The sequence below is a fragment of the Rissa tridactyla genome, chromosome 1, assembly GCF_028500815.1.
Source record: "Rissa tridactyla isolate bRisTri1 chromosome 1, bRisTri1.patW.cur.20221130, whole genome shotgun sequence".
NCBI classification, from domain to species: domain Eukaryota; kingdom Metazoa; phylum Chordata; class Aves; order Charadriiformes; family Laridae; genus Rissa; species Rissa tridactyla.
In genome coordinates, this window is record NC_071466.1 from 26421283 (window position 1) to 26447156 (window position 25874).

General features: G+C 42.5%; 1 protein-coding gene across 1 annotated transcript in view; it reads right to left on the bottom strand.

The window, feature by feature from the left end:
• Window positions 1–25874, bottom strand: part of KATNAL1 (katanin catalytic subunit A1 like 1) — a 44892-nt gene that overhangs the window by 15307 nt on the left and 3711 nt on the right. Inside the window, exons 2-7 of the mRNA XM_054197701.1 lie at window positions 21334–21417; window positions 20227–20402; window positions 11211–11371; window positions 8799–8967; window positions 1032–1156; window positions 431–536 (exon numbers count right to left, since the gene is read on the bottom strand). Coding sequence (XP_054053676.1) covers window positions 431–536; window positions 1032–1156; window positions 8799–8967; window positions 11211–11371; window positions 20227–20388 — 723 coding nt within the window. The 5' untranslated portion in view covers window positions 20389–20402; window positions 21334–21417. The remainder of the gene's footprint in view (window positions 1–430; window positions 537–1031; window positions 1157–8798; window positions 8968–11210; window positions 11372–20226; window positions 20403–21333; window positions 21418–25874) is intronic.

Here is a 25874-nt window from a genome sequence, read left to right on the forward strand (position 1 = left end):
TTGCAGTCTGAGTGAAAGACACTTGGCACATACAGAATAAAAGTCCAAGAAGTGCTTTCCTCCGTGAAGTGTTGAAGAGAGGCCACCATAATCCTAAGCAGAGCTGTCTGTTAAGCATTTCTGCTTCTGTCAATATACCCTATGTGCTTGCCCACATGTACAGGCTGACATATAGAAAGTATTATAATGTCAACAAGCTCTGACTGAGTAAATACAAAAGAATTATTATTTACTGTAAAGCGCACTTATATGTCCAGCTGTTTCTTTAAATGCATTTTACGTGAATCATTACGAGAGGATTTCCTGAACAAATTCCTGATCTTTCCCATTTGCCTTTTTAGCCTTCTGCTACAAGCATCCACACACATTACAGCAGCGGACATCTGTAACTACAGTTTGCTGTTTACTGAAACACCAAATAAATTCCCACCTTCCAAGGTCTTCTGATCCCTTTGAAAAAATCAGGCATCCACATTGGAAGAACGACAGCTTCTCTTAATAATTTCTTGGCTTCTTCCAAATCCGCTATGTCATCCCTGTGCAAGATGAAGAAACTTGTTTAAGATTCCCGTACAACAATATTTCTTCTATTTTTATACAAGAAAGATAAAAAAGCTTTTCACTTAGTACCATCACTTTTAGCATGCCAGTATATGCCTCATGAGACCACTTCTATAATCCTGTGACCTAAAATTGAATCCACTTTTGGAAGGTAGGGAAAAAATTATTTTCAACTGAAGCTACACAGAGCTGTTTAATTAAAAATTGTTTTGGACAACGTGAACACCAAAGTGGTATCTTTAAAGTTCTCTGGAGTGTACTTTGATTTCAGCAGTACCTGTAATGGATGTACTGCACGTAATACCAGCGAGCAACAAAAGCTTAACTATAATCAGATTAATAAACTGTTAAAAACCTTGTTTTGCTTATCTGTAGAAGATTATGACGGCTCCCATTTTTAAGAGTTAGAAGGATAATTTCTCTCCTTCTCCACGCAAGCAAAAACAGTCAAACTGAGAAAATCCTCATACCAATGAATGCTTGGATTCCTTGACACAATGTCCCTTTCAAGAGCTTCGACCAAGTCTTTGTCGTAACCTGCTCCATCAAATTTTGGAATTTCCCCCTCACCAACTTCCTGGGGTATTTTCTTTCCCTAGAAGTGAAAGTCATACAGGCTTATAAGGACATTACTCTTTCAATATATCCTTTACTCGCAATATATAACAATATTGTTTGGTTTACCTCTGTAGAAGTCACAAGAAGGTATCAGGCTTTAACACAGCTATCTCGGCACCACAATGGCCAGCAAAACCAACGCGTTCACACCCTGCACTCCACGGAGTCCCCAGACACCCGTGGCTGCTTCCACCACACCAGCACCATGCTTCCTTCAGAGGTGCAGCTCGCAGTGACAAAACCCTATCACAGCTCATTACACAGCACAGTTGGTTCGCTGGTTTTGAAGAAGCAAACCAGACTCTCTTACCAGTGCTAAACCACTCTTTAGACCACTGACACACTTCCTGGCCAGCCGAAGGCATGAATGCAGAAACAGGCTCACAAAGCAGGCTGCCTCACGACTTAATGCCACGTTCACCCCTGGCTGAAGACCAGAGCATCCAAAGCATATTTTGGAGATGCTACACCTGCCACACTACCTGCCAGAGCTAAACAACTGGCACCCCAGCATCACTGAAAAGGAACACAAAAGCTGTTACACTCACTGTCTTTGATGGAGGCAAACCAAGAAGATTCTCTCGCCTTGATTAATTAGAGCCTTCCTGCCCAGCAATTTCTCCTTTCCTCAACTGCAAATGATCTATTTCCCTCCGCTCCTTCACAGGCGAGCTCCATAAATGGTTAAAATGCTTTTAGAAGGCCGTATTTATTTAAGGGCTGCACCAAAAGCCCTAAAGAAGCTCCCAAGGCTTCCTTGAACTACAATAATTTCTGCAGCATGCCAGTGTTCATTCAGTGACCAAGGCACACACCACCTCCGCCCTAAACGACCCAGAGTTTCTGGTTCATACTTCCATGGTGCCGTTAAGCTTATTGGGGGGGTTAAGTAACATTTTTCCCTTTGAAGGATGAGGGCTCATGCTCCTCCTCCTCTCCCGCTTCAGAAAGAAACCTCTTTCCCTCCCAGCTCCATGGCAGCATTCGGCCGTGCCTGAAAAGCAGCTGCGCTGTTTTAACGAAGGAAGCTGAGTCGGGAGCTACTTTAGGACACTTAACTCAGCTTCTAAACACTATCAGCAGCGAGTTAAAGAATCCCAGCTGGCTGGACAAAAGCAGCCCAGGCAAAGGCGGGCTGAGACGCAGCTGGAGACACACAAATAACTTCACAGTGGAAAAAGAAAAAGGTAGCGATTACACCCCTCCCAGTTGCCATTTGCCCACGAGGCCTGTGAGGGAGCAGTTTATCTTCCCACTATTTTTATTTCTTGCTTCCAAGTGAACTCTGTTGTTTAGTACTCCCAGATCAGTTTGTTGGGGGTTTTTTTGCAATGGAAATGAAGGTGAAAGTTGTGCTTAGACAAAATGATGGTGTCAAAAATGTAATGGCCTGGCATAAAAAGGAAACGGAGAAAAAAGCCCTGGAAGGTTTCAGGAGAGAGAAAGTGGAATTGAAACATAACTGTTGAAAGAAGGGGGGAAAAATGACAATGAAATGAAAGGTATTTTCTGTCTGTCTTACACATTTCTACCCCTCTGCAATGGGCTTGTTTTCCTAGTGGAAGAATTTTTCTGCACATCTCAAACTGGATGTTTGGTGGTTTTTTCAGAGTGACACAGAGTTCAGGCCGGCGTTCAGAGGCAGGGGACGTGCGGGAGGCTCAGGGCACGGCGGGGGAGTCTGCGGCTGCCGCCCAAACCCCGGACCCGAGCCCGGCCCGGCCGTGACGCAGCTCAAGGAAGCGGGAGGAAAAAGAAAAAAAGAAAAAAGAAAAAAAAAAAAAAAAGAAAGAGAGGGGGAAATAAAGGCGCAGCCACGGGGCGGCAGCACGGCGGGGCCCGGCCGGGCGGCAGCTCCGGCTCCTCCGCCGGGGGGCGGCGTGTCCCCGCGGCCGCCGGTTGGGACCAAGCCCCGACCCAGCTCCGGGTCCTGCGGTACCTACTTTTCCCGGGACAGTTGTTTTTCCTGCGGCATAGCTCGCCAACAGAGAGGGGAGGGCGGCCAGCTGGGAGGTGTGGGAGTGCTATGTCCAGCTCTGGAGCCCCCAGCACAAGAAGGACATGGACCTGTCGGAGCAGGTCCAGAGGAGGGCCACGGAGATGATCAGAGGGCTGGAGCACCTCTGCTGTGAGGACAGGCTGAGGGAGCTGGGGTTGTTCAGCCTGGAGAAGAGAAGGCTCGGGGGAGACCTTATAGCAGCCTTCCAGTACCTAAAAGGGGCCTACAGGAAAGGTGGGGAGGGACTCTTTATCAGGGAGGGTAGCAATAGGACGTGGGGTAACGGTTTTAAACTGAAAGAGAATAGATTTACGTTAGCTATTAGGAATAAATTCTTTCCTGTGAGGGTGGTGAGGCACTGGAACAGGTTGCCCAGAGAAGCTGTGGATGCCCCATCCCTGGAAGCGTTCAAGGCCAGGCTGGATGGGGCTCTGAGCAGCCTGGTCTAGTGGGAGGTGTCCCTGCCCATGGCAGGGAGGTTGGAACTGGACGATCTTTAAGGTCCCTTCCAACCCAAACTATTCCATGATTCTTTCTGCTTTCAGCATCACCTTGGCTATCATTTTAGTGACAGTTAATGTTCCGGTTTGTTTGTTTGTTTTTTTTTTTTTCCCAGTTCTGGAATTAAACCAAGATGTAAAGTATTTACAGTTTTCACATGTAATAAGATTATTGAAGTTGGTCCTAAATTGGTCCAACATACAATCCTTAGTCAGCAGGTGAGTGGAGACTAGGAAAAATAATGTTAAAATTGTCACCTGAATCCAGGCAGCAGGAGTAAGCATAATTTTTCCAGTCATATCCTCATTTCTTCTTATGGAATTACTTTCCCAAAACAGCTTCAAATAAAGGTGCTGCAATAGCTTGTCTCTAAGAACATACGCCAAGATACAGGACTGCAAGAGACTGCTCCCACCAAGTCGCCTTGGCAGTCCCATCATGTAACCTTCTCCTCAGCCAACCAAGTTCTGACTTAAACACATTTAGAAATTTTTTGGGCTTTCCATCAGGTAAAGCTGTCAGACCTGCATTAACCCACTGGAACAAAAACCTTATTTCCAAAGTGAATGTATTTCTACTCTTCTGCTAAGTCTGTGCACTAGTTTCAGCAGTTGTCTCATGGATGTGTCCACCACCCTGATGTACTGGCAGCATGTGTATGCTCTGCCTCCATTTACCAAACCAAGTAAGTGTCCTTTTGGAACACAAGCCGAACACATTACCTGTTCACTTTGGTGACATGCCCCCCCCCTTTTTTTTTTCTGCCTTCTAATATAAACACAACTTTCTTGAGCATGGTTGTACAAATGCACACAAAATACTCCAGCTGCTGTCTCAACAGGGCCTCTATAATGGCATATAATGGCATGGGTTTCTCTTCTCTCTGCTGGTAACACCTCCACAAACTGGGCCTAGCAGTTTGTTTACATTCATTTCCACGGCTGTATCATACTTCCACCTTACAGTCAACCTCAAACAGATCAATCATGTAGGATAACTCTGGTGGCTACAGTGACCAGAGCTGGGTCCTGAAGACATCTTGCTTTCCTGCAGGCTCTTCCCACTACACGTAAACACCAAACAAGAACTTCTAGAGGCACTCTCCAGCCCTTGCTGCCAAACCAAAGGTGGCACCTGGCTGCACCTCACTCCAACAGCCAGCCCTTCCCATCACCACCAGGAAAAGGTGATGTGACAAATGAAAGTTCAGCCCGATTCAATTTCTGCTGATACATCCAAATCTTTCTTCTCCTCCACTGCTGAGCTCCCAGCTTCTAGCAGAAATTCTTGTTGTAGTCTCCAAGTACACAGCCTGCTGCTCTGCACCGCTCAACATTATCCCATTTCCATGACTCCAGCGCAGGGTCATCCAATTCCTCCTGTACAACATTCTCATTCACCTCTTCTGGTGATGGTGCTTCCCAACTTGATGTCAGCAGCACATTTAATTAGCAAATGCCTCTTTTTCCTTTGTGCCAGGGCCATTAATTTAGATAGAAAACTAAAGTCAATCTCTACGCTTGAGGAAATCCATAAATGATTTGCCAGTTGACTGATACTTTTTCTTTCAGTACCACTTGTTTACATTCCCTTTGCTGCCTGATTCCTCCCCACCTTATAATTTTTCTACACTACACACTTGCTAGATGATTAACTAATTACTTCCCATGTGGTATCCAGGTAGGTTAATTTCTTTCTCTAAGAGTTTAACTAGATCTCTAAAGAAGGTGCTGGCAAAGGCAACACCTTTGCTTAAAAAAACATATTTTCCTTTATTCCTCTTCCCAGTTAGTCCCAAATCTTTCACTTTTCATCCATTCTAAATTTGGTTTAAAACTTTCTACACTGTTTAGGTAAAATTAGCAACTCCAGTTGCCTGGATCACTTTTCTTTCCCCCTTGTAAATACAGACACATCAACACAGCTCACCATTGACATGAGACAACAGCAAAACAAATAAATTTTACTGGAAATCTCTGCTCCCAACCTTGCAATATCATTTACTGGTTCCTTCAGCGTTCTGGGATGGAGATTATGCAGCCTTCCATTCCCGATGTGTGGAGGTCTACGCCTCCACCTAAATACCTCATCTCACATCCATATTCCTGTAATCTACTTTGTCTTTGCTTCTGATGACGCACATCAGAATAATCAAGCAAAAAAAATTAAAAAATTTAAGTCACACCTTTATCAATATTTGTTTCCCTGATACAGCAGCACAGCCCTTGGCCATTTCGTATCATTCATGATATATACCATCCTCGTCCACTGACAATCTAAAATAATGTGAAGAGTACTCCTAAAAAAGCGTTCTGGTGCTTAGATATGGTATTATGCAATTTCTGAAAGACATACAGGTAGCATTCATGCTGCCTCTACAAGCTGAACTATGGAAGAGAAGCTAAAATTCTTGGCAATGATCCAGCAGAAGGTACCTTGAGAACAAGCCTAATAATTTCCAGTGGAACTAAGAAGGAAGAAGCACTTGAAAGCAGTAATTTAGAAACAGGAGCACGTAAATATAAGGGTTTAGTGGATAAACACCATCCGGTGGGTTGCAGTTCAAAATTATCTTATATAGCACTACAAAAGGTCATTTTACAGGCACAGTCAGTTAAAACTTATCCCAAGAAGGTTACGGTCACAATGAAAGGATTATGTGGTCTGGAGAGAAGAAATGGTGTAAAGTGAGACAAAATGTTTGTAAAACATACATACTGTAGCTATATTTATCTTGAAAAATATTACAAATAAATATGCATATTGCACTGTGATATTATAACCAGGACAGTGCACGACCTACTACACTGCAACCAATATATTAGGAAATGGATATGGCCTAAAAATCCATTACGTGTTCTAAGTAGTCATGGCCAGTCACCCAAACCCAAGAACTACAGAGCTGAAACATTTACTATGAGGAAAGAGATACCTGGTTACCTAGTTTGAACCTTCAGTTTTGCTCTGTTATTTTTAACTAAACATGAAGAGTTATGGAACCTGTTTGATTCAACATACTAGGCTACGGAGGTAAGCTCCTTGTAGCTTTAGTTCAGAAACTGAAGAACATAAACACTTACAAACTAAGAAAGGAAAAAATTGAAAGGGAAGTTAAACCCATTTTCATGCCTGCGTGTAAAATATGGAAAGTTGCATTAACATCTCTCACTTCCCACACCTGGCTACTTCCTCTTTCATGCAAAATTTTCTTCAAAAGAAAATCATGGATCCCATACCAAAATCGGCAGACGACACATGAGAAATTGTAACCTGGTGTGATTTTTGCATATATACTCCAGACAAAGAAAGTAAAATAACCACCAAGGAACTACACAAAGGCAAAAACAAGAGCACGTGTGTTGGTATTTTTGAAGAGTAGATATATTTTCCTTCTGCCACCTAGTGACCAATTTATTCCAATAAGAATAGTGTTTAAAACGCACCATATTAAATGGAACACCTTCATGACTTTTCCTCTGCCTGACAGCAGTAGCATTGCTAATCGCATTATTCCCAGAGACCAGTATCGTACAAGCCATGTCGTTGTGGGCTCTTTATAGTAAAGCCCTGTAATGCTCATCACCAGAAATCTTTGAGAGCAGAGTTCACCCTCATTAGAGCTAAGACTTTGAAGGCTGCCTTACACAAGCACATCTGGTGAACCTGTCACACACCACGACGCCAATTCCCCGTATAGCTGGCGGAACTGTAAATAATTTCACAGATCTTCACAAGCTTTTTATAGCTTGCAGGATGCACACTTTTTATTTTAGATCGTCCTGATCCAGGCTAGAGAGATTTCTAAAATGATTAAATTTGATCTGTGCAGATACTCAGTGGCACTCCTGAAAACGTGCCTGGCCCTACCTACTGATGGTAATAAGGGCTGTGATTACTTAATACTTTTCCTGTGTTTCAGCAAAGCAATTCATGATGGAAAAAGCGTATCTTTGAGTCCTTGCTGTGCTGTGAAGAAGCAACCTGTAATAGAAAGGCCACGAAGGGACTAACCAAATTCATTTGGAAGAAAACTGGCATAAATATTTTCTTACTCATCTATCAAGATCTGTACAATACCATGTGCCCCCATAGGAAGGGGCTTCTCATATCTCTGTCTGTCAGGAAAGTAAAGCCCTTTCAGTACACTCTCTATTTATATCATTGATCCCACAGATTCCTTGCCACTGACTCCACAGTTAAAAATGCAAGTGTCTCAGAAACAGCAATTTGCACAGACATTTTTTTCAGCCACAAACCAGTCCCGCTTTTGACATCACTACCTGATAGTGAAGCACCGTTTGTCCTTTTCTTTCATTTCAGCGCTGCTTCTTTTTCATGGGTCTTCAGACAAATCTCCAACTTACTCTAATTTATTTCATTGTTTTTATTTTTCAAATAAAGCCTTTCCAAGAAGCATCTTCCTAAACACTATAATAAATATAAACCCTTTTCCTAAACTCAAGAAAATGAAAGCTGCTAAGAGTTTGCTTTTACTACATCTCCCTCACATCTTTTTCATTATATATAACTTCAAATAATTTGGCACAGATGTACCTAGCATCAATGCATTTACAGAACTGTCCTGGACTTCTAGGCACACCTACATTTTACTCTGGTATGGCAGAGGCAATGGTACTGTGGAATTCCATTCATAATGTGTAAAGGAGGGCACTGGCCTCACTTTTGCAGTTTTTACATGGAAATCTTTACGAAAGATTGGGATTCCTTTTTTTTTTTTTTAAGGAAAAAAAAAAGATAGGGTGGGGGAGAAGGAGGAGAAGGGACTTTACGCCTGATTAGAGTCAAGCCCATGGTCTCACTGAGATGATAAGAAACCCCCAGCAACAGGCCACCGTGCTTCCTCCCTATCAAAAAATCTTCTCAAATCAAGACAGGGCAAACATGACAGAACTTTCCTTAATTTGGTGTCATTATTTTACTAAATATCCCCATGGTACGTGCTTTGTCCATGAGGCGAGAGGAAAGCACCAAGTTTTCTTGCACGGGATTATTGTGGCTTTTTATTTTTATCTGTATTAGACAGGAAAAGCTAAGAATGATACCCTTTGCCACCTGCTGCATCGGAACTCCCCCCGCCACGTTTTTTCCCACTTCTTACCTTGTCATCTCTTCCTCTAGCTCTAGATTCCCTTTCGCGGCTGCCGGCTGACTTCTCGCCCTTGGATACCGCGTGTGCTCTGCCCGCCAGCCCGCGGGGCTGCAGCCCTGGTGATTCCTTCCTCAAAGGTTTTACTTCTCGGTTGGGACGTTTTATCTGAGGTGGAGCCCTAACAATGAGCAAGCACAACAAGAACGTGCTAAGAACAGTGAAAAAAGAGCAACATTAAGAAGGAAGGATTCTAATATGCCATTAATTCCCTTAGTGCATTATTACTAAAGGTGACAAGCCCCTAAGTCAAGGGGACAAGAGGAAATGGCCTCAAGTTGCGCCAGGGGACGTTTAGATTGGATATTAGGAAAAATTTCTTCACTGAAAGCATTATCAAACATTGGAACAGGCTTGCCAGGGAAGTGGTTGAGTCACCACCCCTGGAGATATTATTTAAAAGATGTGTAGATATAGTGCTGAGGGACATGGTTTAGTGGTAACTTGGCAGTGCCAGGTTAACAGTTGGACCTGATGATCTTAAGGGTCTCTTCCAACCACAACGATTCTATGATTCTAAGTCTTATCCCCCTATATCTGCAAATCTAGCAACATATTTCTGGTTCTGTCTGACACTCAAAGTAAGGAAAAAATGCAAAAGGAAAAAAAAGTCTTAACAGTGCAAAAAAAAAAAGAAAATTAACAGTACTATTAGATCAGTACTCCTAACCAGTCTTACAACAAACCAACATGCCTGTAACAGAAGAAGACGCAATTTAGTAAAAGCCATCTAACTGTAGTTTCCTCTGACTCCAAACCAGGAGATTATATTAGGCTACCTTCATATGCACAAGTTCTACACAACCAGATGACATTCCTGGTAAAAATAAAAATAAAAATAAAAATAAATAAAAATAAAAATAAAAATAAAAATAAAAATAAAAATAAAAATAAGCTGGCTAATAGCTTTGACAGGCCCCAAAACAAAGGAGGGAGAATTTTAAAACAATCTTCCTACCTCTGTCTTCATTCCCCTGTGTGAAAATGTCAAAACATAAAAATTGCCTAGAAAGCAAAAGCAAACAGAGCCGAACTGCAAGCTCCTATCCTTGTGTGCGTCACCCACAATGTCAAAGAGAATGCAGCAGTGGCACGAGGAGAAAGAATTTGGTTTTAAGATGAGGCAGCACAGTCATTTTGCTCTAGGGATTCAACTTGAAATACAGAAGTTAAATAAAGGGCCAGGAACGTCACCCAACTTTAATTAGTGTCCCCCATTGAATCTTCTCCTGATTCTTGAGTATCTCAAAATTTGCTAGCTCCAAAAACAGTTTCCTGAAATATGACTTAAAAAGAGTACATACTTAAATGCAGCGCTGGATACAACTGCTACATTTTGCTTTGTATACATTTTCAAACTTAACAGCATAGAAGAGTGGCTAATTTCAGCTTAAAAAAGTGGATGAACTATTGGGCTTTTACTTCTAAGAAAGATACAAGAATAAATACATCTTGCACTTCATGTAACATTACCACAAAAATTCACATAATCATTTTTACCACTCACAAAAGTAATCTGCATTAATATTATTTTACACTTATATTCTTAGGGTTTTTTGAAAAGTGAAGATTCATTTGTTTATCATAAAGCACATAAATCTACAAATAAATGGCATTTCTTTCTGTTAACCAAGATCTCTCATTTTACATTGTTCCTTTCCTTATGGGAGTATACACACATTAAAATTCTTTGCTATTACAGTGTTAGAAAAATGTTGGCACAAATGTTATTCTTGTTTTTTAAATTGGATTTGTTGTTTCCAACAACCTGTGTCAAGCTCTATTAGCATGAAAATAGGGATTTCAGAAAATGCACAAGCTGAGGTAACTGAAGTTACCTTAAAGGTGGTTACAGAAGAGAAACACCACGTATAACAGAACACGTTTAGCAATAAAACTAACCAATGGATTAAACACGCGTCATATGATGTGTAGCTAGGGAGAGATTTCTAACCACCATGTCCTTCAAGATCCTTCAGTTCCAGCTCCTTACTGACTCCTCAGCCATCAATGATTTCAACTGCTTAAATAAACTTAAATGGAAAAGTTTTCTCCCTGCACACGTGAAAGGCAACTGTCACCAACAGCCCACTTACCTCTCCGGGCTCTAGTTCCAGGCACTTTGCTACTCACTCCTACCAGAATAAAGGAGTGACTTTCTTTAGAACTTCAGCAATAAATTTGACTGTAGTTTAATTACTTGTTTTCCCCAATAATTGTATTTATTCTTTGTTACAAATGACTAAGAGGTAAATTAAATGCGATTTTCACGTTACAAGTGCATTCAAAAAAGATAAATTCAAAAAACATAAAATCATGGCACCGCAACTTTATTGCACCCGTTCTGCTTGAGCCTCTCATTACCTGTGTTCAGCTGGAACAGGAGGGGGCCAAACAGTAGGATCTCTAAAAGGCTCATCTTGACAGGATACAGGGATATCTGCAGGTCTGTCCATTTTAAAACTCTCTAAAGTGTTGACAATGCTCTTAACTTGTTCATATTCTTCAACTAATTCTTGTCGGACCTTAAGAAATACATACATTATTTATAAAGTTACAATTAAATTTTATTTTTTTTTAAAACCATAGAAAGTACCTCAAAAGATACGCTACCCTCGAAAGCAGAGACTCCCAAGCCTTTCCATTCGCAAACCCCAGACCTATCAGGCTGACAGCAGATCTTTAACAACAGCATACACATCTGAATCTCTGTTGAGTTCATCTTCCTGCTTGTCAATGTCACGACCAGACGTGATTGCCTAACGCAGGGATCACTCTTCCGTAACATGTGCCGATGCTTAGATTTCTGTGTGCATGTTGACATGCATGCACACATACACATACTTTTATACTAGTAAGGGTGCTGTTGGCAGATCTTTAACATATTTGCTCCTATTTTGGCATAAAAGAACTTCTCTGATGACAGTATCCAAGGTCCTAGTTATAAAACTGGCTAAATCGTTAAAATATAATATTACAAAATTAACATTGTGAGGGGCACAACATCACTATACAGTCAAAGCACAAGCCAATTCTTTGGTGGATTGCAAAGATTAGAACAGAAAATGGGAACTTAAACACCCTATAGCATAAGTTTAAATGATAAGTAAAGTAAGTGAAATAAAAATAAGAGGAAATCGTGTCTCGGGAAGAAATCAGGTTGCAGAACTATGCAGCTGAATTTTATACTCGAAGCTTCTATTGCTACTAGTCAGGGAATTAGAACAACTGCAATAATTTCAAGATTATTTACTCAATATTTGTTCACTTCAATTTTCTTCCACGAAGCCTATGAAAAATAAAATCTGTGTAGAAATTTGCAAAGTTGTAAGTGATATGGCTAGTTACAAGGTCAAGTTTTGTATGCTAAGGTCACTGGTTCTTAGTACACACCAGCAGCCAAAAGCTGCATTGTACATTCTTGCTCAGAAGCAGAAGCTTTCAGTGCATTAGCTTAAGATGTGCCAGGATTCACCTGAGTGCACTTGTACTGCCTCTTGCCAGTCTTCCACCTATCTCTCAATGATGCTTTCCATCCTGTGGGATCAGCCTCCCTGCTTACTTTGGTTTTTACCTGCTCGAGGGTCATAACGCCCAGATGTCACCTCTTCACTGAGGTGTTGGTGCACAGCTAAAACTAATTCATGCGTTGCTGTGCATGCCTGGAAATCAGTGTTGGCACACTACAGCGAGGATTACCTTAGGCCAATGTGGATCTTGCCTGTTCAGGCTCACAGCTGGAGCTACAGAGACACCCTGAACCTTTCCATCCACTGGAGAGGCGCATAGCCTCTAAAAGCTCTTGTGAAGAAACACTACGGCGAGGATATTTGCAGGCTGCCACCAGGCACACAACTGAGTGAGGCTACAATTAGTACACAAGGCAAGGCTGGATCAAAAGCCAGGAATCCGAAGTCAGCTTACAAGAAAGCCAAGGAAAGACACCAGGCACCCAGCTGTGCTCATGTCATGCGTCCACGTGAAAAAGAGCTGGGAAAAATACTGCCGGGGAATGCTGCAACCAGGTTTCACTTTGTGGCAAACAGAGGGAGGCAACCGAGGACAGCATCAACAGACGTCTAACGATGTTGCCTGAAATCCAGACTGTCTTTGCTGTGCATATCCTGAGCAGATTCCGGGATAATCGAGAGGATCAGGAGAATGGAGGTCTGCAAATCCAGCCTGTCTGCTGAGGTTATAAATACAACAGCAGCAAATCAGGGAACTAATATTAAACAGCATCACAGCTTGTGACTGTTCTTCCTAATGGGGCTTACTGGTGAAAAGATGTGGCCACCAGCCTGAGATCTTCCTGTCTCCCTGTGTGCTTAGAAGGGCACCACGTTGGACACATGCAGGGTTCTGTGTCTTGTCAGCTTACTTTTAGAAGCATGCCTCTCCCAGCCTGATTTTTACTTGCTAATCCCATTTCTGTCACATTCTTATTTGCCCTCTCAGAATGGCGTCTTTCCTCACCCGCCCCACTCTACATATTCAAAACAGCAGCAGCAGCCCCCCGCTTTTGGTGGGGCAGCTTCAAGACGGAAAGCACTATCTGACCTAACTGTTTGGTGGGTAAGGTCTATAAAAGAATGAATGATTAAATCAACAGCACTCAGGAACAAATACACATTGCCTCTTTCTGGAAGCTACAGTTTTCCTAAAACACTACCAGGTACATCCCACAGCAATGTATTGTTCCACTCTGTAATATTTTCCAGGAATTTTCCCACTACAAGGACAAATTAAGAGATTTCAGCAGCACAATTAAACTCTTCTCTGGTTTAAACCCCTGCGTAAGAAGAAGAATATATGTGTCTGTCATCGGCAAGATACCAGGAAGAACAGAGGCAAAGTGAATGGTAAATCCCCAAGGCCCTGCACAGTTCTTGCAACACTGCGTTTACTTCACCAGGAGCTCTATGTGCATCTGTACAAAAGAAGCCTTAGGTATGGGAAGACCTTGATCGTTTCACAGAGAAAAGCAGCCTTCTTGCTCATTCCAGATGGGGTAGCTCTCTCTTTCCAAAGACTCAGGACATCCAGCTCAGGCAGGATTGCTCCTGCCCTGCATTGCTCTTCTTTGCTTTCTCATCACACAACCAGCAGACACATTTCCCCAGTGCAAGAACTTCCAGCTGAGTTACAAATGTGATTGATTACTAACTTGGTTCCTCCAAACTGTCATAACACGCATCCCTCCGGTCCAAAAATAAATCCAGCCAAACAGCTGCTGTGAGGTACAAAGGAATGATACAGCATAAATCCTCCAGGGCATCGCTCCACGAGAGACAGCCGCTTCCTACTCCAGTGCTCTGGGAATACACGCAGGATTTCTCCTATCACCCTTCCAACACATGTGGAAAATTTGGTGGAAAACAACTTGCCAGCACCAAGGGCTGGAGTGTTGTCATTTAACTCTCTTGGCACAGCAAGGAGGATATGATCGGAAAATTGAGAGAAAGTGAACCTTTGATGCCTTGGAAGCTGAAAACAGACTAACAACTGCTGGCCATCTCTTATCCAGACCTGAGCTGACCAAAGTCTTAAATACAAACCTTGCTCGGTACCTGGCAAACCAGCCAACACAAAACTTTTGATGTACTCAAACAATAGGACCACGACGGAAAACCAGCTAATAATTCCTAGAGGCCTTAAAGAAACCAAGTCAGATGAAACAGGTGCAGAAAGAGTTTCTTGCAGCTGAGAAACAAATAACCCAGAAGTGAGCCAAGAAGGGCTGTGCAGTAATTACGGAGGTGACTGAGCACCGCTTTTGAATGATCGGTGCTGCTCTGAAGCAACCTCAGAAAGTTGCAGGCAGGAAAATCACCGGTCTGGACTCACCCAGTCTCTTTGCCCCCCGTGACACCCTTTCCTGGGGTGCCAGAGCCCTCAGGGGGCTCCGGCTCTGGTTCTAGTGAACCTGAAGAAAGCTTTTAGGTTATTCATGTTTAAGCAGTTTCAGAAGATAGCGTGGACCAAGGTAACAGCTCATCGCCGCCAGATAGAAAGATCTCACTCCTCCTCGCTCTTTCTCCCCAACCACACTCTGCCACTGCACTTCTGGATTCAATTCTGGCATCTCAATACAGTAACCCAGCTTGGTAAAATGGCAGAAAATTAGCTTAGGAGGATAAAAAGGAAATAAAGGACACTTTTGCTGGGTTAGCAAGCTGCACTGGCTCGCCACCCTGTGACCAGGAGAATCCCAGGACAAAGAATGGCGGGGTACAGAGGAGGGAGAGAAGCTGGTGCAGCTGGAGGGAAGACTACTGGGGAAGAGCTTGGCCCCTCTGGGCATGGCAAGATGTGAACTGGCTTCTGCTACCGTGTGAAACTGCCTGCTCCCCAGAGCCACGTTCTGGTACACCAGCCACCCCTGCCAGCCACATCACCTCCTCCACAGAGCAGCATCGTGAGCACTGGGTGATGTCGGAGAGCCTTACAAACAGCCTTCCAGGCCAGGGGGTGGCCTCACAGCTTTGCTTTGACATTCCAGCCCTAAGGATTTACAGTAATTGAGCAGGAAATGGATCCTAAAATATGGGTATATAACACAGTGACCAAGAGTTGAGTGGACTCATACTGGTAGTTCCAAAAACCATTTCAGGGACTTCCTCTGTATTGCAGAGTCTGGCAACTGTTGTACCTTTGGCATCAACAGCTTTTATTTCCTGTGCTAGAGCTTGTTCTTCTACACAACTTCCCATAGCAATAAGCATGGCTATTTGTACCTTGGTAAACACAAATAATGCGGGGGATGGAGTGGGGGGTGGTGTTTAAATTATCTCATGCTGGAACAAAACCAATCAAGTTTCTATAAAGTGTTTTCCAAACCTGAAATTACTGCTGGCAATTAGCGTTAGTTACTCAACAAGCTCCATTTTTAAAAAAGTGAAAATAACAATTCTCTAAACCATACCCAAAACAGATGCCCTGTAACTTAGTCTGATCCCATGGAGTCAAAGTGTAGCTCCCGTAATCACAGTTGTTCATGAGTTACCTGCAGAATATTCCTTAATTACTCATGAAGTAGCCCACAAAGCGTTAATAAAACAGGCATGAAGCAAAAATGACATACGCAGAGACTGACTGAAACGTGTTTAGAATAATAAAAAAAAAATAAAAAAAAATCGTCCTTTATTCTTTAAGCAAGAAGACAGTGCACCTAATCACCTGCGCCAGTGACCATGGTCAGTAAGGGTGCTTTGCTGGCTGCTCCATGCGCTCGGAGAATCGTTGAACTCCTGCCTCAGCTCCGGCTGAGGCTCCTGTGCTCTCAGATACTGTGCAACACAGAGCACACGGTTATAACATGCAGCGGGTTTTGCTCGACAGCCGCTGGCCTTGTCGTAAGCCAGTACTGTCTCCCGGGGGCACGCTCTGCTGTCATCCTGCAGCTGCTGAACTGTCACAGAAGCAGCTCTTTCCTACAAGCCAGCTGTCTAGTAAAAGGACTGCAACAGCCAAGAAACTCTCTTAGAATAAACAGGGGAAATGTCAACACTGCTAAAGTTCACAGTAGTGGTCATGAGAGTAAACCTACCTTTTATTGTTAAGTAGAAAAAGAGATGAGTTCCTTCTGATTTTGAATGTTTCCAGTCCCAGCCTGCATTTATATGGATGAGTATGCCTACATGTCAGCCAAACCTCAAAGTACAACAAAGAAGTAACTTTTTCTTTTTCAAATGAGCCCAGAGGCCTAGGGGTGAGGATAAGAATGGAGCTACACTCAGCCACCCAAGAGCAAGCTGGGGACTCCTTGGATGCAAAACAAATAAGGGTCTCAAGAGCAGGTCACCCTTGATATGCCCAAGCCAAGCTAGTTATCAGACAATCAATGACAATGAATTTTCCAAAGGGGCAGAGAAATTCTTATGTTGTCACACCGCTGCTTTGATGGACCCTCGAGGATGCATCTTTTGCCCTTTTGAAGTTCTGCAGATCAGGCCAGACTAGTAAGACAACTCCTCTCCCCCATTTTGAAGTCCCAGAAGCAGTATTGCAACAAGTGGAACGGAGCCAGTCAGTTATTCCCAGGGGAGCAGATGATACATGTTCACATTCAATCCTCCTCATAACTATCAGCACCAAGCACACAAGGAACCCTTGAAATCAGGATGCCCAGCTGCAAAGCTGAAGCTGTCTGACTGTGCAACATGAAATACAAGCCACCAAATGCTTGCACAGAATATCACTCTGTCCAGACCAACCTGTAGAAATTTGGAAACAATGACACCTAAGCAAAGAGCAGTAGATGAGGAGTGTTTGGGAGTCTGACCCAAAATCCCAACTACTTCTGGTTCACTTCTGCTCTACACTGCTCAATAAACCACTGGAAAAATCCCGTGTAGTACACAAGCAACAAACCAGATCCACCTAGCATGACGTGCCTATTCAGGATGGAGCATCCCCTGTAAAGAAGTGACCAAATAGGGAGAACAATGGTTCATGTAACAGGTGTGAGTTGATCAGCTGCAGAGCGACTATTCTTTGAGATGATACTCATATGAATGTTTCTATTTTATGAGGGAATATGTAGGCAAACACCTGAAACTGAGTTCACTGCCTCAGAAGTACTAGTAGGACAAATGCCCTGTTTATGCTCTGCGCGCAAACGTACAGAAAGGAAGGGCATGCTTCATACTGCCAGATCCCCTCAGCATCGGTGTGCCAGGAATCCTTCGGGAAGTTCAAGATGGTGAATGTGCATGCAGACAGTACATCTCCAAGAAGAACTGTTTTAAGTAACAATCTTCTCCTTCGAGCACTTATCTACATGGCCATTCACACCGTGGACTGCTCCCAACAGTAAAAGCTCTACTTACCCAGTGTCTGATAGATTGCTAAACTACATCTCCAGAAGGTACCAGTGGTGTTATCCTCCTCAGATTCCTCACAGGATGGAAAAACTGAAGAACCTAAAGAGCAGGCTTGTTCCATATGCCAAAGGAGACAGAATTTCAGGTAAAAATCAATTGCATTCATCCCCTTAACCATGACCTAAGGGTTGCTTTGCTTCTCATGCCACTTGCAAGACGCACACAGGTATGGGAATCTTTTGCTTCTGCACCTTACTGGTATTAAGTGGGTTAGACCTGAATCTTACTAAACTTATATAATGTATATGGAGTAAATTTTTCATGAGACTGATCTAAAAAGAATATCTAAATACTATTTTAATATTGTGAATGAGTGTTTCTTGTGATCCAACTTTTGGGTTAATTTTTTTCAGAACAGGCTGTCAGACAGCTACTGAATGTGACTGACAGTTTGGATGGAGCTGCTGTTGGAGCTGGAAAGCAGTGCTAGCATCCAGATCATCAGACTCCCTCTTAGTCCGTCTCAAGGAGTGAGAAGGCACAACAGTTATTTATCAAGAGTGGGTAAGAAAGCAAGTCTACCTCTACAGGTCTCACCAAACCATTCAGGTGCAGGTATGGAAAAGCGAGGGGTTCCAGGACTGCATCCACCGTTTGCTGTCAGGGCTACATCATTTTGTTCCCAGTGCTACGGGTAGTCCCATAAATGAAAGAGAAAGCAAACAGCCTGGGGATGGAGCACCACTTTTTTTTTTTTTAATCACGCTTCTTACTTTTTGGTGCTTGTCCCTGAGCCAAGACTGGCACCAGTAATGGCAAAGCAATATTCTGACAAAGCTCATCTGCCACCGCTGTGTTGGAAAGTTTCAGAATTAACATGAGCACACAGCGTGGCAGCCGCTACCCCACCTGCTGCTGATCTTTCTGGGGACAGTTCTCTAAAGCATTTATGGGACACTGTCAGGGGCCATTCTGATTTTAGCTAAAAGGGATAATTTTTGAGAAGGTGCCAACTTCAGATCCTCTGTGAAGGATCCAGCTGCCTTCCCCAGGGAATAATCCTGGAAAGTGTGTTAATGGTCCTTTTTTACTTGAGGCTTGTCTCCACTGTACAGCACACGCTCCAGGGTGCACAGGCTTCTCTGAAGCAGTTCAAACAACACACAACATCATGAGACTTGAAGTAATCTTCACAAGGCAAGAGCTGTTAAATGTTTAATGGAAGAATCCATGTTATCAGAGGAAACACTAAATACTAGAAGTGAAGGCAAGGCAGGAATGCAGCTGCAGAACAAGGAAAGCCTCATGATCTACCTTCACGCCAGCTACAAGTTCGGCAGGAATTAAGGACATACATGGGACATGAAGACCTGGTATCAGCACGCCCTGGGATGGGGAAGAGCTTGAATGCAAGTACTTGAACGTGAATATCTCCTGTAGGGTGGGGAAGAGCTTGAATGCAAGTACTTGAACGTGAATATCTCCTGTACAACATTCAGCTTATGACATCACCAGGAAGGCTAGGCACTATCACTGCTGCTTGTACACACGCATGCTTTGCACACAAGCTCTTAATAAGCAGACAGACTTCTATCGTTCTATGATAAACACCTATGAACAGTACCGTCATGACAAAATGATAGCTAACAGTGTTGTAGCTATCAGTACATAAAACTTTACATTAGTGTCAGATGTTTCACGCGCAAAGCTATAACCAAAGCACCTGCTGCAATAAAAAGGAGAAGTCTGCTGCTGTTTTTAAGTGACATCATTTAAACATAAGATATTTAGAAAAACTCTTCTAGAAATCACCTCTTTAGCTACTTACTGGAAAATTATATCTTCTATAGGAGATATGCTCTTCTTTCAAAACATAACATTTATGCAACATGAATTCTTTATTCTGGCATACCCCTTTACATGTTTATCCTCCAGCTTATTTTTTTGGATGGAACACATTTTGTACAATGAAAAATGGGACTGCAAAATATAAGAAAGACTTAAATACTGAAAGTGCTAAATGAGGATTCTTATATTTCACCTGCAGATTACTTCCTTGGCTTCAACAGTACTCTGCTTAGCAGGGAGATGTGTTTGTGCAAGGCTCCAGCTAAGAGTATTACTTGGAGTCAGAAACCTGATCCAAATTTGTACACTGTAGCATTATAGTTAACTGCTACTCAGACAACCGTTCTAGTGATGCTAACCCATCCACTCACATCTTAGTTTACGGGACATTAGATGGTCAAAAGATAAAACAGCAAAAGGAAGTCCTCGGCAAAACAGTTTTTTCCAAAGTATGCAATCACTCACAAAGAGACGAGTGATTAGCCAGATATCCTAAGTGAAAACAACAAAAAATTTTATTCAAATAGAACAAAAGCATTCCTTTTGAACACACCACAAAAATAATTTTCTCATAAACAAAATATTGCAAAAGAAAGGTTGTAAACTTAACTGAAATATACATCCTCTATACCTTTAAAGCTTTGGGAAGTACAGTGTGTTTTTCAAATATCAATTAATAGAATAAAGGCAACCTTATTTCATCCTACCTGTTGCCATTTGCCCTTAATTGCTGGATCTCTGACCGACTGGCAATGTCTCTGGATTTGCTGGATGACACCCTGGTAATATACGATAGAAGAGTCATAATTCCCAAGGAGCGCATATTCTCTTCCTTTTTTGGCATTATCGCAAATCTCTGCTAAATTCATCTTCACTTAGAAATCTAAAAGAGAACATAATAATCAGAAAAATGAATTTTATATGCTGTAGGATAATTCAGACCATGACACTTTAGTTTTTTCTCATAGCTAAATTGTGTCTTTCCACCCACTGTTCCCATCCAGTCCCCCTCTTTTTCAACCATTTAGCTCTGGAGTATCTCATTACTAGCCTAAGGTTTGAGATCGTGAATCATAACTCTTCTGTAGTGATAAGAAACACAACTTCTTTGCTGCCTTTGGCCCCAGTCCTGTTAAATTCATGCAAGAAAATTAAATGCCCTGCCCACACTGAACCTAACAACCCAAACTTTAATTTGTAGATCACCACAATATATTAGCAGCCATCAACCCGTGAATCACAAATCACACGAGGCATTAAATTAATTTTATACTGTGGTATTACATACGTGCCTAAATGTGCCAAGCAGCATCAGGGAAGTCTGCACTTAGCACTTTCAAGAGCCCTCACCCTAATGAGATTATGATACAGTTGAATGACAGCTCTACTATAGACAAAGTTGAGAGCCTCATTCTGTTTAAATATTCTTTCAAAGTACTCCAACATCCACATGCTGACTTGGATTTTTTTCATTAAATTTAACATGTCACTTTGGCATTTATGGCAGAGTTAGCAATCCAAATTTAAGATTTCTTAAAACAGCGATTCCCAAAGTACAACCTTACCCTAGTCCCCAAAACAATTTCAGATTTACAGATTTTACTAACTTTTTTATACAAGTAGTAAATCGCAGCATGACTTTAAGGCAAACCCATAGTCAAACTTTTCACAGAAACCATTCAAGAAAGCAATATTAAACCACACATTCAAAAGTAAGCTATGTTGTAAAGCTAGGTTTATATTTAAGGTTCAGGATTGAAGCCGTGCCTGCCCCCTTATCTGAATCCCACATGACCCAAAGTCTACGTCCTTACCACACAAAAAGAGTATCCGTTCCTTTCCCGTGTTCTCCAGCTCAGGACAGGTGGGGTCCCTGACGTTCACCCAGATGTAAACCTCTGGAAATCAAAAATAAAAAACAAATTAGGATTCATAGCTATGCAATGAAGAGAGTTGCGCTGACCAAGAGAGGGGAGGCCGGCTCGGGAGGGTTGTCCACTAGCTGCATCAAGGGTTTGGCAAGAGCAAGGTGGTGGAGAAGAAACAGGGAAGGAGGGATACAGCCAGACAGGGGGAGCGCAGGGTTACAGGGCCTGGCGCAGCACACGGTTCAGGCTGCACAGCTGAAGACACCCTGTGATCCGAGAGGGCGTGCGGTAGGAGCAGGTGGTGGCAGAGAGAAGCCAGAACAAGGAGAAACAACCTTTTACATCCTAGTGGGTTATAAAAATGTTAGTAGCTTTTATAGAACAGGCGAGACAAGATCAAGATGGCATTAAGGAGAATTTATCATGTCTTTGTATTCCCTTGTGCTTAGCAAAATTCAAAGCTCTGACAATAAGTTAAACATATATCCACATGACCTTCATTCTGCCCTCCCTGACTAGCAAACACACACTCTGCCTTTCCGATGGTCCTTACTGCTGCCTGCAGCTGCACACCAGGTCTCCTCCACCACCTCTTCACTCCTGCTCCCTGCAACCAAGCCGTGGAAACCAGCTACCCCGTGCTGCACATCTCACCTCGCAGATCAGTCCCACAGGCTGTTAGAAACTTCTGGGCAGGAGCAGAACTAAGGTGGAAAGGGCAACACTAATTTCATTTTGTCTTGGTGATGAGGAAGGGCGCAATACATCGTTGGAGAGCTCTATCTCTCTGACAATTAAGACCATTTAATTTCAAAATACAGAAGATGATAACTGATAGGAAAAAGTTATGTCACTTGCATTGCACTGGAAACAGATAAAAAGATAGGAACTGAATATAGGTTACAACCCATTCAGATCTGATGAGTCAACGTATAAATGAACAAACCACAACCTGGGGCAGAATCCATTGCCCCATCTTCAAACACATCCAGGTTAGGATCTGCTACACAACCACCTTGTTCCCCTATGGAAAATGGTCTTCAAATCTCTGGAGGTTTTCCCCACGCGTATCAAAAAAGAGAGAGTAAATAAACAGTACAGGGTCTTAAAACTGCAGGGGGAAACCAAATGAGAGCCTCCCATTTCCCCACCTGGAGTACTGCGTGCAGTTCTGGACCATTCTATGATTTCCTCCAAAAGTTCAAGGGCTTCAGGCCTCATGCTGGTCACACTGAAGTTTAAGCAAGAGATCGATGCCCAGTGTGTCATGCTGGAAAGCTTCTAAACATCAACAGGCACTGAAACCTGGAGCATTCAGGGAGGCTGGCGGATGTACGCATATCATAGAATCATAGAATGGTTTGGGTTGGAAGGGACCTTAACGCTCATCTAGTCCCAACCCCCTGCCATGGGCAGGGACACCTCCCACTAGACCAGGTTGCTCAAAGCCCCATCCAGCCTGGCCTTGAACACTTCCAGGGATGGGGCATCCACAGCTTCCCTGGGCAACCTGTTCCAGTGCCTCACCACCCTCACAGGAAAGAATTTCTTCCTAACAACTAATCTAAATCTCCCTCTTTCAGTTTAAAACCATTAATCCTCATTGTATCACTGCACTCCCTGATAGAGTCCCTCCCCATCCTACTGAACGGTTGATGCCTCTGAGCTAGACTGACAAAAGCCTCTGGATCTTTCTCTTGGATTCAGGCACTTCAATTTTTATTTATCACCTACCCTAGACACCAAAGCAGGTAATATAGCTTGAGAAGGTGAATATAACGTCACCCATATACCTGAGGCATGTTTGAAACAGCAACTGGAAAGCTCAGCCCTAAAGCAGTGCTCCCCCTAACCCCCAGGCAGTTCTTTGAAGTCCTATTGCAAAAAGACTGGCTATTTTAAACTAACAGCTAAAAAACGATTTAAACAAACTACAAACCTTTTGCGCACCTCAGCGTTGGTAACACTAGTTCAGAATAGCCAAAGCAAGTCAAAACAAAGATGGCCAAAATTAAGGAAAAAATATCTTTAGGAAGGAATTCCTTCCTGGATTGTTTTCTGGACAACCCCACTCTTCAGTACCAGGGGTGGGGAGGAAGAGGTAGCTGGAATGAGGTGGGGGCTTATTCACATACGTGCTTATTTTTTATTATCTGTTCTACATTATATTATAGAGTTCATATAACATTGCAAACATCCAAGGAACCAGAAATACAGAAGTCATAAATAGTGCTTTTGTTGTTTGTTTTTTGTTGTTAGGGGTTTTGTTTAAATATTTGTTTTTCCTACCATATCACAGCCACATCTTTTAAGTAAATACACAGCCAGGGACAACTGTTGTCAGATACATTTAGAGCAACTTACACATTACTTGTGACACCGGCTTTTCATCCTATCATTGCGTGGTTCTTTCCTGCACTAGACCATAACAGCTCCACGGCACATCAAGATATCCTTGGAGATTCCTTAGTTCACGGATCATTGACAAGAAGAGACATTACAGACATTCATGCCAGCGTAGCTGCCACATATGGGGTCTCAAACCCACTTGTTAAAAACCCTGCAGCAGCTGGGCTAAAAGGTCACAGGGGATATTAATCTCTACTCTTTGGAGCATAAGCTGAGCTGATCCCTATCTGGGGTGAGAAAAGAATTTTTCTCCCAGAACTAGAGCAACGCACAATTGAGCAAGATCCAAAAGACAGTCTCTATTTTAACATTAAAGCATTCTACATACACAGATATATCTGTAGGCAGATACGGTCACTGTGTGAATGGTGGGCAAAGGGGGACAGCTTGTTTAGCACACTATTCAAAACATGCGCGACACCAGTGGGAATGCAGGAATGCGCTACCAGAGGCAATAAACGCCCTCCCTCGTAGATGGGGTCTGTAGCAGGGGTTTTCCTATTGCTTGATATTGGATGTTCAACCTTGCAAATGCCAAAACAAAAGGCACCTTTGACATATTTACATGTCTCTTTTATGCCTATGTGTGACACAGGTGTCACACATGGGGTGTCCCATTTTCTCCATGGGCACAGAACTCTTGCACAGGATGGATGACACTTATTAAATGAGCAATTATTCTTTTTTGCTTTACTCTCATCATCTCAATAGTCACATCAAGCCTCATTTACTGCCTACTAATCAGACTTTTCTCCAAATCAGTTGTTAATTCCTCACTGATAGGGCTATAATATACCTGTTTTTTTCGGGACACGTGTCTTTCTCTGACCGGAATTTTACCCAGGCAGACCAAAAATTTTCCACAGCTCCCTGAGATCGCTGGACATATGGTCTCACGTCATAGCAGCTGTGCAGTATTGCTGACTGGGCAGCTCAACATCTGGAAAGGCCTGGACATACACAGATGAAGCCTGGTTGCTAACTCTGGTTCTCATTTTCTGTAAATAAGACATGCAGCACAACGTCGGGCAGCCCAAAATGCAATGCAAGAGACCCAACTAACGTCACAAGGTGGAGAGCCCGGCTGTTAGGCACCATCTTCTGAAACACAGTGCCAAGGTATGACTATACATTTTCCTCTTCTACAAAATAGAGCCAGGACGGCCCTCTGCTGCTGCACAACCCCAGAATAGGTCGATTGCCACTCAGAGCAAAGCAATGCAGAGAACTCCAGTGTTAAGAGGCTTTGATTTTTTGATTCATCCATTTTCATGTGCACCCATTTCTATGGCCAGAGTCTAAGCAATGAACCGAAGTTGTTTCTTTCTACAATTCTTCTTACTGCTTGGATGCTTTTCCTTACAATTCATCTAAACCCGCTCTTCTTAGTTTAAGACCATATTGTTTTTGTAAGCCGGCTTTGACCAGTTTCAGACAGCTTCTTCTCTCTCGATTTATGTTTTCACTTAAAATAGTAAAGCGATCCTATTTTCCATTTTCCCTTCAAAGTTAAAACTTGTTAAAATAGTTTTATTTTTTTCTCGATTTATGTTTTCACTTAAAATAGTACAACGATCCTAATTTCCATTTTCCCTTCAAAGTTAAAATTTGTTAAAATAGAGGCATCTAGCACTATGACAATACCTTACCTGGAAAAGCATAAACTGCAACAGTAACTGGAACTTTATCAGAAGAAGAAAAAAGCATTTTTCCCTATATGATATGTGATTCCTGCTAGAAGCCTACAGAAGTCTACTTCTGACTGAAATACAGACTGTATTTCTTCTTCACGTGCTTGATGTATTTTATTTGATTTTTAAGAATAAGCTATTCAAAAATGCAATTATTCAAAAAAATCTAAGTAAGTCTTGCCTGCTTTATTAGAAAGATTATCTCTTTTATTTTGGAGTTGGGTGCTGAACAACTGGTCTTCATTTCTAATAATTAACTGTCCCTGTTCAGAAGCAATCACTGATGCTGCAGACAATTACCAGGCATTACGTTCACATGACAAAAACAACATTTTAACTGATCATTGTCAGATAAAATACAAACAAACAAAAGGCTTGCCAAGTTCC